General features: G+C 34.4%; 1 protein-coding gene across 2 annotated transcripts; it reads right to left on the bottom strand.

The window, feature by feature from the left end:
- Window positions 1–3,143: 3,143 nt before the first annotated feature.
- Window positions 3,144–14,267, bottom strand: LOC149833354 (uncharacterized). Of its 2 annotated transcripts, XM_090015064.1 has the most exons (9): window positions 14,152–14,267; window positions 13,112–13,208; window positions 12,707–13,021; window positions 12,429–12,603; window positions 5,477–5,660; window positions 5,312–5,392; window positions 4,634–4,741; window positions 4,270–4,539; window positions 3,144–3,407 (listed from the first exon to the last, which is right to left on the bottom strand). In XM_090015064.1, exons 3-9 carry the CDS (start codon window positions 13,005–13,007, stop codon window positions 3,318–3,320), a joined length of 1,209 nt encoding a protein of 402 aa, XP_089871190.1. In that variant the 5' UTR covers window positions 13,008–13,021; window positions 13,112–13,208; window positions 14,152–14,267; the 3' UTR covers window positions 3,144–3,317. The 2 variants fall into 2 exon arrangements, with proteins under 2 accessions (XP_089871190.1, XP_089871189.1); XM_090015063.1 differs by lacking the exon at window positions 13,112–13,208 and having other exon boundaries at window positions 14,152–14,266.
- Between the last annotated feature and the right edge of the window lie 1,464 nt (window positions 14,268–15,731).

The raw sequence follows: 15,731 nt of genomic DNA, 5'->3' as shown, positions 1-15,731 counted from the left end.
TAAGGTCAGAATTTTTAAAAAAAATACTGAAAAAAATCTTAATGGGTACCGTAGGTTTTAGTCTCTCTCTCTCTCTCTCTCTCTCTCTCTCTCTCTCTCTCTCTCTCTCTCTCTCTCTCTCTCTATATATATATATATATATATATATATATATATATATATATATATATATATACCCGATTTTGCTCTCATAAAGTATTTCTTTTGCAAGAAGAAGGGACACAGGAAGGCGGATTGCATAAAGTATAAGAAATGGTTAGAAAATAAAGGTAATTTATCATTTATTTCTTATGAATGTAATTTATTACATATTCCTGAAAATAGCTGATGGATTGATTTTGGTGCTACTGTTCATATTGCCAATTGTTTTCAGTCATTCATGAACAGAAGAGAACCAACAATGAATGAGAAGAGCATCTATTCAGAGAACAAGATGTGTTCGAATGTGAAGGGTGTTGGGACCTACAGAACCACTTTAGATACAGGCATAGATTTGAATCTTCGTAATATTTTTTATGTTCCATCATATAGTAAAAATTTAATTTCAATTTAAAGGTTGGATAAATTTGGATATTATTTTAAATTGAAAAACTCTAAGTTATTCGTATACAAATGTGAAGATCCAAACTCAGGAGTCTTTGACTTCTGAATATGTGTTGGTTGGAAACAAACGTAACATGATTAATGATAAGTCCTACATGCTTTGGCATCGAAGGTTGGGTCATATCTCTGAAAAGAGAATAAAGAGATTCGTAAATGAAAGGATTTTGAAATCTCTAGATTTTACTAACAATGACCTGTGTGTTGATTGCATAAAGGCTAAGCAAACAAACATATATAAAGAAGGTGTCAAACGTAGTAGTGAGATATTAAAAATAGTCCATACAGATATATATGAACCATTTACCCAATGTTACACAGGCGAAAATTATTTTGTCATATTTATTGATGACTATTCTCGGTATATGTATCTCTACTTGATTTATGAAAAATCTAATATTTTTCAAATGTTTAAAAAATTTAAGAAAGAAGTAGAGAAACAAACTGATAAAGTTATTAAGATAGTCAGGTCTGATAGAGATAGCGAATATTATGAAAGGTTTACTGAGATGGGGCAAAGAAAATGACCATTAGCATGATTTATTAAAGAGGAAGGCATTGTGTCTCAGTATACCATACCTGGTAGTGCCTACCAAAATGGTGTAACTGAAAGAAGAAATCGTTCGCTTAAAAAAATTGTCAAGGCCATGTTGAATTATTCAACACTTCTCCTCAAGTTGTGGGGTGAAGCTTTAAGGACTGTTGTGCATATTTTGAATAAGGTTATTACAAATTCTATACCTAAAACTTTCTACGAATTGTGGATAGGCAGAAAATAATTATTGTCTTATATGCACATATGGGTATGTCCCGTAGAGGCTAAGTTGTATAACCCCCACATTAAAACCTTTGATCCAAGAACAATTAGTAGATATTTCATTGGTTATACAGAGAAATTAAAATGATACAAGTTTTATTGTTCATCTCATTCACCACAAATTATTGAAACGGATAAAGCAAAATTCTTTGAAGATGGTTCAGCCAGATTAAGTGCACTTCAAAATCTTAATTTTGAAAAAATAGAGAATCCAATCTCAGTACCTGTTGAGGAAAACACCGAGAGATACCATATCGTTATTACTAATAATGATGTGTTTGATCACCCGGTTGTTGATGCACAAATCCAAAATGAATCATTTATGGATAATGCAAAAGAAAACGAACAAGATGAACATGTTCAATCTGAACCTGTAAAACGACATGTTTGAAGATCCACAAGAGTTAGGAAATATGCCATACATCTTGATTATGTGGTGTACCTTCAAGAGCCTGATGATTTCATAGATATAGATGATGACCTGTTGACTTTTATAGAAGCTATTGAAAGCAAATAATCTTCGCACTGGATAAAAGTTATAAAAGAAGAGTTGGACTCTATGGTTAAGAATCAAGTGTAGGATCTTGTCGAGTTACCTAAAATAGTAAAACTTATAGGATGTAAATGGGTCTTAAGACCAAGAGGGACTTCAAACGTAACATAGAAAAACATAAGGCAAGATTGGTTGCTAAAAGATTCACCCAGATAAAGGGCATTGACTATAATGAAACATTCTCTCATGTCTCAACTAAGGAGTCAATGAGAATAATTTTGGCCCTCGTAGCTCATTATGACTTAGAACTACATCAGATGGATGTGAAAACAGTGTTCCTCAACGGGAATATGAATGAAGAGGTATACATGTAACAACCTCTTAGTTTCTCTGAAGATGATTGTTTGGTTTGCAAGCTTAACAAATCAATATATGGGCTTAAACATGCATCCCGACAATGGTATATTAAAATTTTCATGCCATCGTGACTTTCAAGTTTACAGAAAACATCATTGATCGATGTATATACCTTAAAAAAAGTGAGAGTAAGTTCATTATATTGATGTTATATGTATATGATATACTACTTGCAACCAGCGATACAAAGTTATTTGCAAAGACAAAACAGTTTCTTACATCACATTTTGATATGAAAGATATGGGTGAAACTACTTATATACTTGGCATAAAGATCCGTTGAGACAGAACAAAAGGTTTTTTAAGTCTCCTATAAAGTATTCGGTTAAGGGTTTATCGCTGAAACAAGTGGGAGAATGTTGGAGTCACCCGCATATAAAGACTCTCATAGAGGTGTCCCTATCGGATAAACCTTACCATTTAGAGGAAACATTTATCTTAATTGTTTCCTAATAAAGATTAATGCTATAAAAAGAAGTATTGATGAGAGACCCTGTGCAAAAAACAGAAAACAATCAACACAGTTGATAGCTCTAAGATTGGGATCCTGCTCATCGTCGTTGGAGGGCCTGCACTCATCAAGAGTTGCGACCGAGTGAGGAAACGAGCATCTCAGAGATGATACACATTGGATTCACACATCGGCCATTATCAGACGTCTCTCCTTTTGTGCAGGCACCAACATAAAAAACTTCTCTAATATAAAACTTCAACATAGCTTTGAATAACATCCCGAACGAGGATAAACAACTTTAATGCCTAAAAATGTTCGTCTAAATGTTAGGACTTCTTCATCTTGAAGTGATTAGTGAAGAATTTAGTGCAAACAACACTCCAATGCATTTCATATACAAGGATGTCCAGTTATAGAAACAGAAACTTGTGACAGAAAAACCACACTTTGAATACATCTCGCGAAAAATCTTCCATGAAGATTTTTATAACCTGTTATTTTCAATTTCAAAAACAGAAAAAAGCAGGAAAATAGTTTCAGATCTTGCAGTTTATGAAACTGTCCCAGATCAATTTCAGCGATTCACGAAAAGCCTCCTTTATAGCTTCATCCCCTCCTCCAGCCTCCTGCCATGATTGTTATTACAGAGGAAAATGAAATAGCATATGAGATTAGCAGAGAACTTCCAAACATGTCTTTTTTCTAAGAGCTATCAAATAAATGAAACCTTAAATATAAACTAAACAAAAAGAAAAGGCAGAAAAGATGTTCAATTTCAACATTCTCAAAGAATTTATTCTCTTAAATCAGTTCACCTCCCTTTAAATGCAAATCATCATTTTGTTAAATTGTTGTATCTTTCCACTCCCCAAGATGCTATAGTAGATTTGTGGGGCCCCACTCGGGGTTTTCCCTCGCTTCGGCGAGGTTTCCTCGTCATAGAAAAAAAAAGATGCTATAGTAGCAGGACGCATTACAGCAAATATGGCAGTGGATTCATGGTTACAACATAGTTGTCACCATATCACTACTCATTTTGGTTATTGAAGACTAAATCCTGAGACCTGCATTAAACAGATGTTTGACAGAAGAAATGTTTAACAAGTTTACTAGGAGAAAATTTGCATTGTTCTGAGCACTACTTGGGAATCTCAAATGCTTTATACCTTACATCCCTATACATGGGACTCCAGCACCCCCTTCAAGTCTATAAAAGATTCACGATCAAATATACAAGCCACATTACACCATAACCAAGAACACTAACAGCACAATTCAGACTGTGATACTCATCATGTATTAAAGTTTGAAGTAAAAGCTATGCAAAAAATTGAATATTTCACTTCATCCAGTTGATTGACTTGTTTCACATAGCTACTAAACATTGTATACGCAGGAAAATGGAAGGAATATAACCAATAATTTGAGATACTATCTAAAAGAAAAAGGACGGGGATGAGAACAGATAAAACAAAAATCAAATTGTACCTTCAAGTGTTTGGACGCTCCAATCAACTTCATAGTAACTTCTCCAGCATACTCCCCCATTGAATTTCTTAAGTCAAACCTATCTGCATTCCTAAGCTTGAGCCGCATTGTTGGTCCAGTAAAAGATTTGGAAACGACATGCCAAGCTTCTTGCACACGAAACTTATCTCCAGCAGAATCTTCTCCTAGAGGCCATCTCAATCCACCTTTCACATTAGGATCAACAATCGCTGACTCTATAATCGCCTTGATGCTACATTTCTCTTCATCCTGAAAATTTACATAGAATAACAAAAAACAGAGAAGAAAATCAACTAGAATTTCATAAAACATTCACCTATAATGAATTGTTCAATGAACTCACAGTAAAAGATTCCACGGTCAGCTTTGTTATCAACATAATTCTCAGATCATGATCTTGAAAAAGACAAGGCAAGTCCACCACCAAATGCCGTAGGGGTCTGGCTTCTATCTACAGAATACAAATTAACACCTCCTTAGCAGCAGGCTTACTATTATAAGTTTTCTCATGCTGAATTATGAGCAAACTAGAGTGAAACCACAGCAGGCCAGCAATATGCTAATCTCATTTAGGCAGTCTCCTAAAAACAAGATGATGCCAAACTTTACAAGTTATCAGAACCATGCATGTGGATAAAGCATATGGCAGTTCGAGTCTAGAATCTTAGACATACGCTAATATTGCAAAACTCACATAAAACATTTCAAATTACTGTATCAAGATATGCAATGCCAAGTGCTTTCTACTCTATAAACTGCTGCATTGAACCTAGAAATGTTTGAACTTCTGCCCTTCTTCAATCATTAGGATCTATGCTCAGTGCACCAAAAGAATAGCTTTTACTAGCGAGTTCAACCTTTTTTTTCCATCACAACCTAGAATCTTCAACCTTAAATAGTTGATTATCTTCTTCGTGGGGATTAGCCAGTCTAATTATCCATTCTAGTAAGGACTTGAAATGACATAATTCAAAAATGTTACTCTAATTAACATCAAAATGCATTAGGCTAGAGCCATTACCTTTTGTAGCTCAAGTTTTCCATCTCCTTTCACAGTGCATTTGCAGCTAAGCACACAATCTGGTTGGGATTCATCTTGAATCTGAAGAGAAAAATACTTCAAAATCTAGCACAATTGAGATGCAATGAAGGGAAAATGTAGTCAAGATATTATGAAAAGTCAAACCTTCAAAACGAACCGATCTTTCTGCTCTTTGAAAGCAAATCCAATATCTTGGACCACCTTACTCTCAATGAAGTTCGTGTATGCATCAGTCACAGCAGTATAAAACATTTTGTTAACTCCACTCTTAGGATCAACTTCAGTAAGAAAGCTCTTTTTTAACTTCTCAAGACTAATGGATTGTTTCCTGCCCTTATGAAAAAAGGGCAAAAATCAGCAGCCATCTTGAAAGAATTACAAAATCATGTATTGTTTCATATCATATAATCATTAAAAATATAATGCACTTTTCAAAAATGACAACATAAACAACCAATAAAATGCCACAGACTCAATATACCAACAAAAAAAAGAGATGAATTTTGCCATCCCAACAGTATTACTTTTATTGAATGCTGTGTTTACCATCAAAGCAGTCTGAAAAGTTGAGCTCAGCTTTAGTGACAGGCTGGTTTGCCAAGAACGCATTAATGTGTGTTGTTGTCATAAGACTAGCACACACTTGCATGCAACCGAAATAAAATGCCCTAAGAAATCCAACACAATATAATCTTTGCCTGTTAAAAAAATACACATACAAGCTGTGGTAGAAGGGAGCAACCGCCAATTTGACAACATCAGAGTCTCCAATTTGAAAAGGATAAACTTCATTCTTCTAAGCCGGTGCAAACAATAACGAGGGACTCAGACTGCAGGTCAAGGCTTCAATGATAGCATTCAAATCCTAGAACCTGCCCTAAGTCTCAAAGTTTTTGCATTAAAACAAATATAATAAAAGGTGAGAAAACAAACAGCATACGACTTCATACAAACAATTTAATCTACAAAAGCTTGAAAAGGATAACAGCCCGACCTTTCTTTTTAATAAAAGGCTGATAATTTCTTCCAAAAATCTTTCTTTAAGAAAATAATAATGGATCACCAGATGTATGACTTTTCCATAAACAACTTTGGAAATACAGCCTAAACTTACCAAAAATTTCCAACTGATGACAACCAGCACTGACTTAATTTTAGCATCATTTTCACAACATAGGATAGCATCTTCAAATTAGAGTCAAATAGAATCCCCTCTGGGTTTAAGATATGGCAAATCTACTTTGTTTATTGGAGTACCAAATTCAGGGGCCTGCTTTGTTTATTGGAGTACCAAAAGCAACCACGACATTATTATGTATGAAACCCCAGGAACAAGCTATTCCAACTTAAATGAGATTCATAGCTTCTCTATGGTATAATATGCTTGACACTTCTTTATGGCCTAATATTCTTTCCAATACATTATTCTCACTCTGCTGTGGATTCTAATCCCTAACGGAAATTTTAGCTCCATGAGCAAAGACTCATGTCATGATGAACCCTGTGATGCATAGATGATGAGTATATAAAGCAGCTTCAGTAGTAAAGACCACACTATGAATCTATGATTACATGTACATGACTTGTAAATGGGACAAAACTCTTAGAAAATTTTTAAAAGACAAGAAGACACATGTATAATATATATACATTAAACTCATTGGGTACATACATATAAGTTATTACACTTCCTATGAGAAAAAACAATTTCTTATGAGGATATCTTTGCGATTAACTACAAGTCTACAAGACATCTAAACTATTCTGTCCTAAAACATTCAAACTATTTTATCCTTTTTGCTCTCTTGTGCTTTTGTCGATTGTAAGTCACATCATTCTCCCCCTCTCTAAAGACTTAAATTAATAAAAGACCAAAAAACCTTTTTCAGTACATCATACTTTCTCTTTCTGAACTTAAATTATCAACAAAATAAAGTCTTTTATTGTATAAAACACTCTTTTTATACTTTTTTTGTAGGCCACTTTCTGAACATAAACTTCTAAAAACTAAAAGATTTCCACATTTTAGTTTGGTTGTCATAGCCTATTTTGTGTCTGATGCAGCCTACGCAGGTAAAAGGAACATTTTTGAGCTACCAAGGAAGTAACAACCCCCCAAAGAGGCTAGAGCAAAACCTAATTGAAATTAAATTATTGACTGTGTCATAAAGAACAAATAAATGACTTACATTACGTATTCCTTGATAGAACACTTCTCTTTGTAAAATAGCATTACCATAAAGAAAGACTAAGACCATAACATCACTGGACTTTATGAACATTACAGATGAAAGACTCCAAGAAGTTACTCACTTGGGCCGACTAGATGATTTGCATCCTATAAGCTATCAATATCTTTCATCTTTATTATCTTCCACACATGGTGCGAAGGCATAGTTCTCTATGAAAGACGTATCCAGAGCCTAAGTTGCATCCTTCCTGTGAAGCTTCTGTTTCCATCACATGGTTGCAATTTTCTGATAATCCACATAAAAAAGTAACCAAGTACAACTGGGACTTCATGATTGATGGCATGTTTACCATGGATCATGGGTTCCCACTTGCCAAACAAAAACAACAAAATCAACCAACAGATGAAATTGCTAAAACAATAAAAAAAAATTAGAAGAATATCATCCAATGCAAAATTTCATCCTCGTGAGTCCAATATATGCAACGCTTGGGAACATCAAGAACCGCACACACACCTCTCCGGTATCCTCTAGTGAAATGCCTCCTACCTAGCTCAGTTTTAGCATTTTGATGTAATCATCAGCTTCAATTCTCTTTTAGGAACCCGCTTCTGTACTTATAGGCATCAGTCTCTTACACAGTATCATTATGGCTTTGATGCTTAAAATTATGAGTATCAACCTCCTAGAAAAGAAACCTCAGCACCATGAGTTTACCAATCTAACGAAAAGGCAATGCATCTGTTGATGCCCAAATCCTTATTAATAAGATGAAGAAAACTATAAGACGAGAGAAATGCAGAAAATTAATGGTACACATGGTTTGGCCTTATGTCTGCACTGACAGGAAAATTAACCTTATCATTTTATTCCACCATAAATATCATGTTTATACAAGTTTATGATCCAAATAAGCTAAACAAAACAAATATAAGAATGAATCTCAAATAAATGGTGAAACATGATGACATATCAAATCCAAATCTATCCATCAAATCTTAACCAAAACATAAAATGAAGTCTCACACAAAGTTAGTAGGTTCAGTAAGCATATAAGGTCTTTGGACTTGGCAAAGCTGTTAAAATATATATGTTCTCACATATATACATACTGATAAGTATATATATATATATATACCCGATAGGGGTATTTTTGTTATTTTACATAGTTGTTTTTAGAAACAACTATTTTATGTAAATAATTATTTTTAGTTTTTAGTTTTTTATTTTTTCCTTTTTGTTGAATAAGGGATCCACGCATAAGGGGCCCCACATAGAGTCGTTGGGGCTCCCAACGTCTCTATGGGGAGCTCCTAATGGCTCCCCTTTTTTAACCCTCATTCTTGTATAAATAAGGGTCTCTACCCCCATGTATTTCTATGGCCTTTTAGGCCCTCATTCAATGAAGTATGTGCAACTTATGCCTCTTCGTAGGCTTCTTGTGATGTCCCTTAGTGGACCATTTTGTTATTTCCCATTATGGGGTTGTGTTTGTCCAATATTGGACCTTATGAATGCATTATGCATTCTTGTAATTCATTTCTGCATACTTTCTAACATGGTATCAAAGTTCGGTTGGGATCAAGTTGTTCTTTGGTGCATCGGGAAGCGTGTTATTCAAGAAATTTTAAAGAAAAATGGTGAATTTTTATTTCTCTCTCTCTCTTTTCTTTCTTAAAGTTATTTGGTATGCATTTTATTTCTTTAAGTGTCGAGCATTATAAAGAATTAGATATGTTTTTCATATGTGTTCTCTTTGTCGTTATGATTACTTGATACTCCATTAAACCTTTTTCGTATATTATACTTTTTTCGTATGTTTTTCTTTAAATTGATCATGATTAAGCATAATTCGTGTTTATGCAAAATTGTTGTTATGAAGCATATTGTTGTGATTGATCATATTGGACCTTTGATTTGATTTTTTCAAATCGGCCCTCTTTGTAAAATCACCTATTTGGAAAATGATTTCCCTAAGTGTTCATTACCTTTTTATGACATTTATATTTATCCATCACAAGTTGTTATATAATGCATCAATCCTTTTTTGCCTTATAATTGTTATATTAGAGATGTTTGTTGAGGTGAGTTATGGGCGCCTCGTGTTATGTCATTTTAGATTATCAACTTGTAGTTTGACTCTAAAATGACTTGTTATGTGATCTCTAATTATGAATGTGTCACTCGTTTATTTTTTGACATTGTTTTTATGGATGCTCTTAATTATGTGTACATGTGATGGATGTATGAAGTTTGAAACCTTAAATGTTTTAAGGTATATTGAAATTAATGTTTTATTTGTTAAATATTTGTCATTACAAGTCTTATTGCCTCAAAAGTCTTCTCCTTTTTATACCTCTTATCTAAGTGTCATCATACGTAGATAAGACATATTATTACACCTTTGTGTGTTGGTAGTCCTTTAGTGGCATATTCTTATACTCTTTGTCTAGTAGCTGAACACATTTGTCTTGAGTGTAATTATATGTAGACAAGGCACGTTGATTCACACCATTGTGTGTGATTTTAGTCCATGTTGGCATTTGTGTCTTTGTTCTAGTCGCTGAGATGTATGCCAATGGTTGGCTTCTTTCACTCATTTCAAGTGTTATTTTATGTAGACAAGAGATGTTTTGTCACACCTTCGTGTGTGTTTTTGCCCATGGTTGGCTTGGTACTCTTGTTCTAGTAGCTGAACATATTTGATTTTGAGTGTATTTTTACGTAGACAAGAAATACTTTTGGCCCATGTTGGCGTGTATTCTCTTATTCTTGTCGTTGATGCACTCATTTCAAGTATTATTACATGTAGACAAGAGGTATTTTTACACACCTTTGTGTGTGTCTTTGACCTTTAATGGCATTATATTTATGTTCTTAATCTAGTAGCTTATATATTTGATTTATAGGTTTTGGAGGACTAATGAGGTAATTGCTTGTAGTGGATGAACTATTGTTGAAATTTGCAAAATTTCATTCATAACTTGTATTTTAAGAAATTCTAGTGGATCATATCATTGATATGCATATTTGGAAACCAATTTAATATTTTGGCATTTAACCTATATATTAAGTATTTTTTTATTTTTCGGCCACCTAATGAGTTTTTGTATTTGCAAATATTTGAGTAAGAATTTCCTCAATGTGTAAGGCTTTCTACGCAAATATCTTTCACTCTTGACTCTTGGGTGGACATTTTTTGACATTTGTTTAAAATTTCTTTCCTCTAAGATGTGAAAGAAATCATTAGATCATCTTGTGTTAAAATGTCTCCCTATTATTGATTTGTGTGTCAAATATGCTTTCGTTCGTATGTTCTTTTTAGGGAGCCATTAGTTCTTATGTGAACATTGTGTTCTTAAAGATATTTGTAATACATGAAACCTTTTTAATCTTAATACAAATTTCATAATTTTGTGTCTTTGTGCACTTGTGAGTGTTCTTCGTGCACACTCTTACTACCAAATATTGATAAAACCCTTTGTGAGAAATATCTTTGGCATCGATTCTAAATATATAAATTGTGCATTTGTGGGTGTCCTCTCTTGTACCTTTTAGATACATTTATTTAAGTATTCTTAGTAGGGCCTTTGTGCACACATCCTTCTTCAAGAACATAGTGTGTTTTATCAATAGAAGATTTAAGTTTAAGTCATTTTTGCATAATACTCAATTAAAATGCATGAAATATCTTTTAAATAGTTGTTTTGATGAAATCATATAGTCAATCTTATTTATCTTTTATTTGATTAAGATACAAAAATATTTTTTATTTGGAGTTCTTTTGGCTTGTTCTACAGGATCGCCAAGATGAGACGAAAGAAGTATCTATGATACATCGTGGAAGAAGCTTGAGGATGATCATTAAAGACAGTTAAAGGCTGACATTTGCAAAGTTCTCTCATGTACTCTAAAGATGATGGCTTCCATTGAAGATTCTTTGAAGACCTAGAACCATCCTTTTTGTATATTCAAACTTTTCGTTATCCCCACGTAAAGTTTAAGGGGGGGTGCTAAAATATACATGTTCTCACATATATATATATACTTATAAGTATATATATATAGATATGTATGTGTGTGAAATACCCGATAGGGGTATTTTTGTCATTTTACATGGTTGTTTTTAGAAACAACAATTTTATGTAAATAATTATTTTTAGTTTTTAGTTTTTTATTTTTTCCTTTTTGTTGAATAAGGGATCCACGCATAAGGGGCCCACGTAGAGTCGTTGGGGCTCCCAACGTCTCTATGGGGAGCTCCCAATGGCTCCCCTTTTTTAGCCCTCTTTCTTGTATAAATAGGGGTCTCTACCCCATGTATTTCTATGGCCTTTTAGGCCCTCATTCAATAAAGTATGTGCAACTTATGCCTCTTCGTAAGCTTCTTGTGGTGTCCCTTAGCGGACCATTTTGTTATTCCCCATTATGGGGTTGTGTTGGACTATGGGGTTTTGTTTGTCCAATATTGGACCTTATGAATGCACTATGCATTCTTGTAATTCATTTCCACATACTTTCTAACAAAAGCATGATCTACAAACACCGGATCCAGTAATTGTGGTCTTGCACCCGATGATAAAAAAAATATATGTTCTATATTGGGTGCATTCTGAGTCTCCGACACTCCCCAATTGAGATGTTGTAATTCAAAAAAAATCAGACACTGCATCATGTATTAGACACAATTGAAAATGCATTTCTACATTGCAAACGACTTCGTGTTCATAATTAATTTCCTCAATAAAATACCCACATTCTTTTAATACCCATCAATTACTTCCCCACTTTTTAGCTGGATGCATCTAGGTATTAGCTCCAGGAAATTTTCAAGCCATCAATCCAAAAATAGAATACTAGATTAACAAAGCAAGGGAACATTCAAAAGAACAAAAAGAACTTACCCATGAAAAAGGATCTTTCCAACACGAGCAACAAATGAAGGTTTTATATCTGAAGACTCGTCATCTTCTATTAGATTCCTAACATTCTGGAAAGCAGTAAGGACATCAGATTGTATCTTCTCTTCTATGAACAACCATGGCTCTTTATTGAAGCAACATATGCTAGTTCCAGAATCTACAACACCAAAATTTTACTGTTCAACTCACTATCAATTAAGAAATGGAAAAAAAAACTTGAAGATTCACATAACTCAATTGATCAGTTTTGGATCAAAAACCTTTTGGTGGGTCAATGTTATGTAAAGCAAAGTACTTTTTTCCTGTTCTGCGCTCAGAGTATACACATGGATATGGTTCCAAGCGAATTGAATGAGGCAGTTCACCATTCTCGATTAATCCAACTGGAAAACATCTAATGATAGAGTTTCCTGTGTATTGTACGGTTTTCGGCCAACCCTTTGAACCAGCAGATCTCATCCCCAGCCTAAGTTGTTTATCAAAGTTAGGAGCAAGAGATTCCGGGCGCAATTCCTTCTCCTCTCCTGGCGTATTCCTTTTATGTGGCGGGATATAGGCCATGGTAAACAACTAGCCTGAAAAGAAAATATCATTTATACGATAAACTCACATGAAGAGAAACATTCATACATTTAAATCATCACTAAAATGCAACAAGAATTTACCAAAGATTAGAACAAGAGATCAAATTAAATGCAACATCAATTTTTCCTTCTTCCTTCTGAATCATGCATAGCGTAAATCTGGCTGCACCCAAAAATTCTGCAACTACCACACTTTAACAAAGATCTCAATAACATGAGAATTTCTAGTAATAACATTAACACCATAAACCAGAGCCATTGTATGTATTACAACATAATATACAAAATTCAATTTCATACGGCCACCCAATTCTTGCCATTGTAATGAAATGATGAAGACGCATTAGCACCTAAAACCTACGTTTCTGAGGAACACAGTTGGAATTGGAAAAGAGAAGGAATCTAGATTCATTTAGAGCAGAGAAGACCCACTTCATCTAAACCAAGAAAATGCAAACTGGATCAATCTTGGCCCTTAAGTGAACAAAACCTAAATGATCCAAGAATGAAAGACGTCCATCTAAATCATAAAGAGAGAGAACTGGTGTCATTTTACCGCAAAACCATCAATGAGCATGCGTTCTAAACCAGGCAAGATAAGAAGAGAAACCATTCATTCACCACCATCAAAGCGTCTACAGCATAACCCAGAAACCACTCTCTACATAACCCAAAAAGCATTTCCTACACAACCAAGAAACCATTTGATCAAGAAGATACTTTTGGCATAAACTACACTCTTTCTTCAACTCGAAAACAACATCGTTCATCTAAAGAAAAAGAACGAAGTCCGACAGAATGCCAATTGAAGCAAATTTAATCCTTCCAAGAGGAAAAACAAAACGACCCAAATTCACAATAGCCTCGCTCAAATCAGAGAGACAAATATTTGGTCAAGAAGATAGCGTTGGCAAGAACCAAAATCTTTCTTTAACTCCTATAGAGATTAAAGAACCAACTTTCATCTAAAGAACAAGAAAGAAGTTCAAAACAATACCAATTGAATCAAATTTAATCCTTCCAAGAGGAAAAACAAGATGACCAAAATTCACAATAGTATCACTCACAATAGAAAGACAATTGTTGCTCATCAGAGTCCCCTGTCGGAGAGAGAGATATACCTGAACAATCAGAGAGTAAAGGAGACGATGAAGTCTTCTTTCGCCTCCGAGACCACGTCAGTATGATTTCTTTCTCCTCAGAGCAACTTTTCTCTCTCTCTCTCTCTCTCTCTCTCATATATATATATATATATATATATATATATAAAAGGTTCCTTCTTAACGACGGTAGGATTTTGGTTATTAATCAGGGCATTGCGGTAAAAATAGAATACACATCCGTACAAATATTATTGGGGTCCGACCTAAGAGTCAACACGTGTCAACGGGTCGGGTATGGCCCCGGTATCCAAACAATCCGGTCGCTGCTTTATCGGATTCGGTAAGTCGCTCCAGATCCAAATAGTTAAGGTTTACAGCAATTGGTCTGTCGTTAATTTAAGCATGAACTCGGTACGGATGACATTTCTTTCTGATATTTTATAGCATGTTTTTTGAATCTCTGTGGTTTATTTAGTGGAAAACATTCATTAGATACGAATTGCTAATAAACCGTTGCTATTGCATTAAAACTTCTGGTAGGGGCGACTTAAGATTGTCACTAAATTGGGACGTCACAAGTTCAAAACCCACGGGTGACATCAGCTCCACATGATAAAGCACGTCATTATTGAAACGCAGATCAAGCCAATATTCACGCCACCTCATCCACAAATGAGATTGTTTTTCAACAACCTCGATGCTAAAGTCGAGCTCAACTTCAATAACAGATGAGGTCAACATATCATCATGTATATAAAAAACGCAAGAGGAAGGACACCAAAAGCCTTCCTCTCGTGATCTTATCGTTATCTTGTATATCATGATCTTGTAATTTATCGTTATCTTGTATATTATCATCCCAATCAAAATGTTGTAACTTAAAGTACCTTAGGTCACTCGGTGAACAAGAGTGGACCAAGGTTTCTTACGTTCATAAAGAAGGAGAAGATGAACGTGTTAGCGTATTTGGATCATATCAAGTTCCTAGTGGATTCTTTTGTTGTTGTAAATCATCTGGTTGATGTAGAAGATATAGTTCAAACAGCTCTGACCGAGCTGCCTTTCGAGTATGAGAGTTTTGTTACGGCAATCGCCATTGGTGCGTTAAGACGGATGCTTGCATATTTATATGATCGGCTTATAAATCAGGAAAAGTGTATCTTGATGCTCCATCCTACGTAGTCTTCTCTATCTCTAGAGAAAGTGATTGAGGCTTTTATAGAGGTTGTGGCAAGGGTTAAGAAAGAAATTCCAATTTAAATCAGACCAGTGTCATCAGAGTGTGCAAAATCAATGTGGGTCAGTTACTTGCTAGTATTGTGGCAAACATAAACATATTACCAAGAACTGAACATTTAAGTTTAAGTCCATTATTGGATCCATATATATCCAAATGTATTGGATTTGTAGGAGTCTATATCCAAAACCAACTTGAGATGTTATATATCAAGTCCAACACGATCCATATTAAAATGGGTCTCCATATAAGCTTAAATAAAATCATAGATCTTACAGGATTTGACCATAATTCAAAACCATATATTTTAAATATCTATGAATCCATATTACACATACAATATTCTATTTATTTGGATCTA

Source organism: Nuphar pumila, chromosome 7 (assembly GCF_984573655.1).
Source record: "Nuphar pumila chromosome 7, dmNupPumi1.hap1.1, whole genome shotgun sequence".
NCBI classification, from domain to species: domain Eukaryota; kingdom Viridiplantae; phylum Streptophyta; class Magnoliopsida; order Nymphaeales; family Nymphaeaceae; genus Nuphar; species Nuphar pumila.
This window is presented reverse-complemented; position numbering and strand designations above follow the sequence as displayed.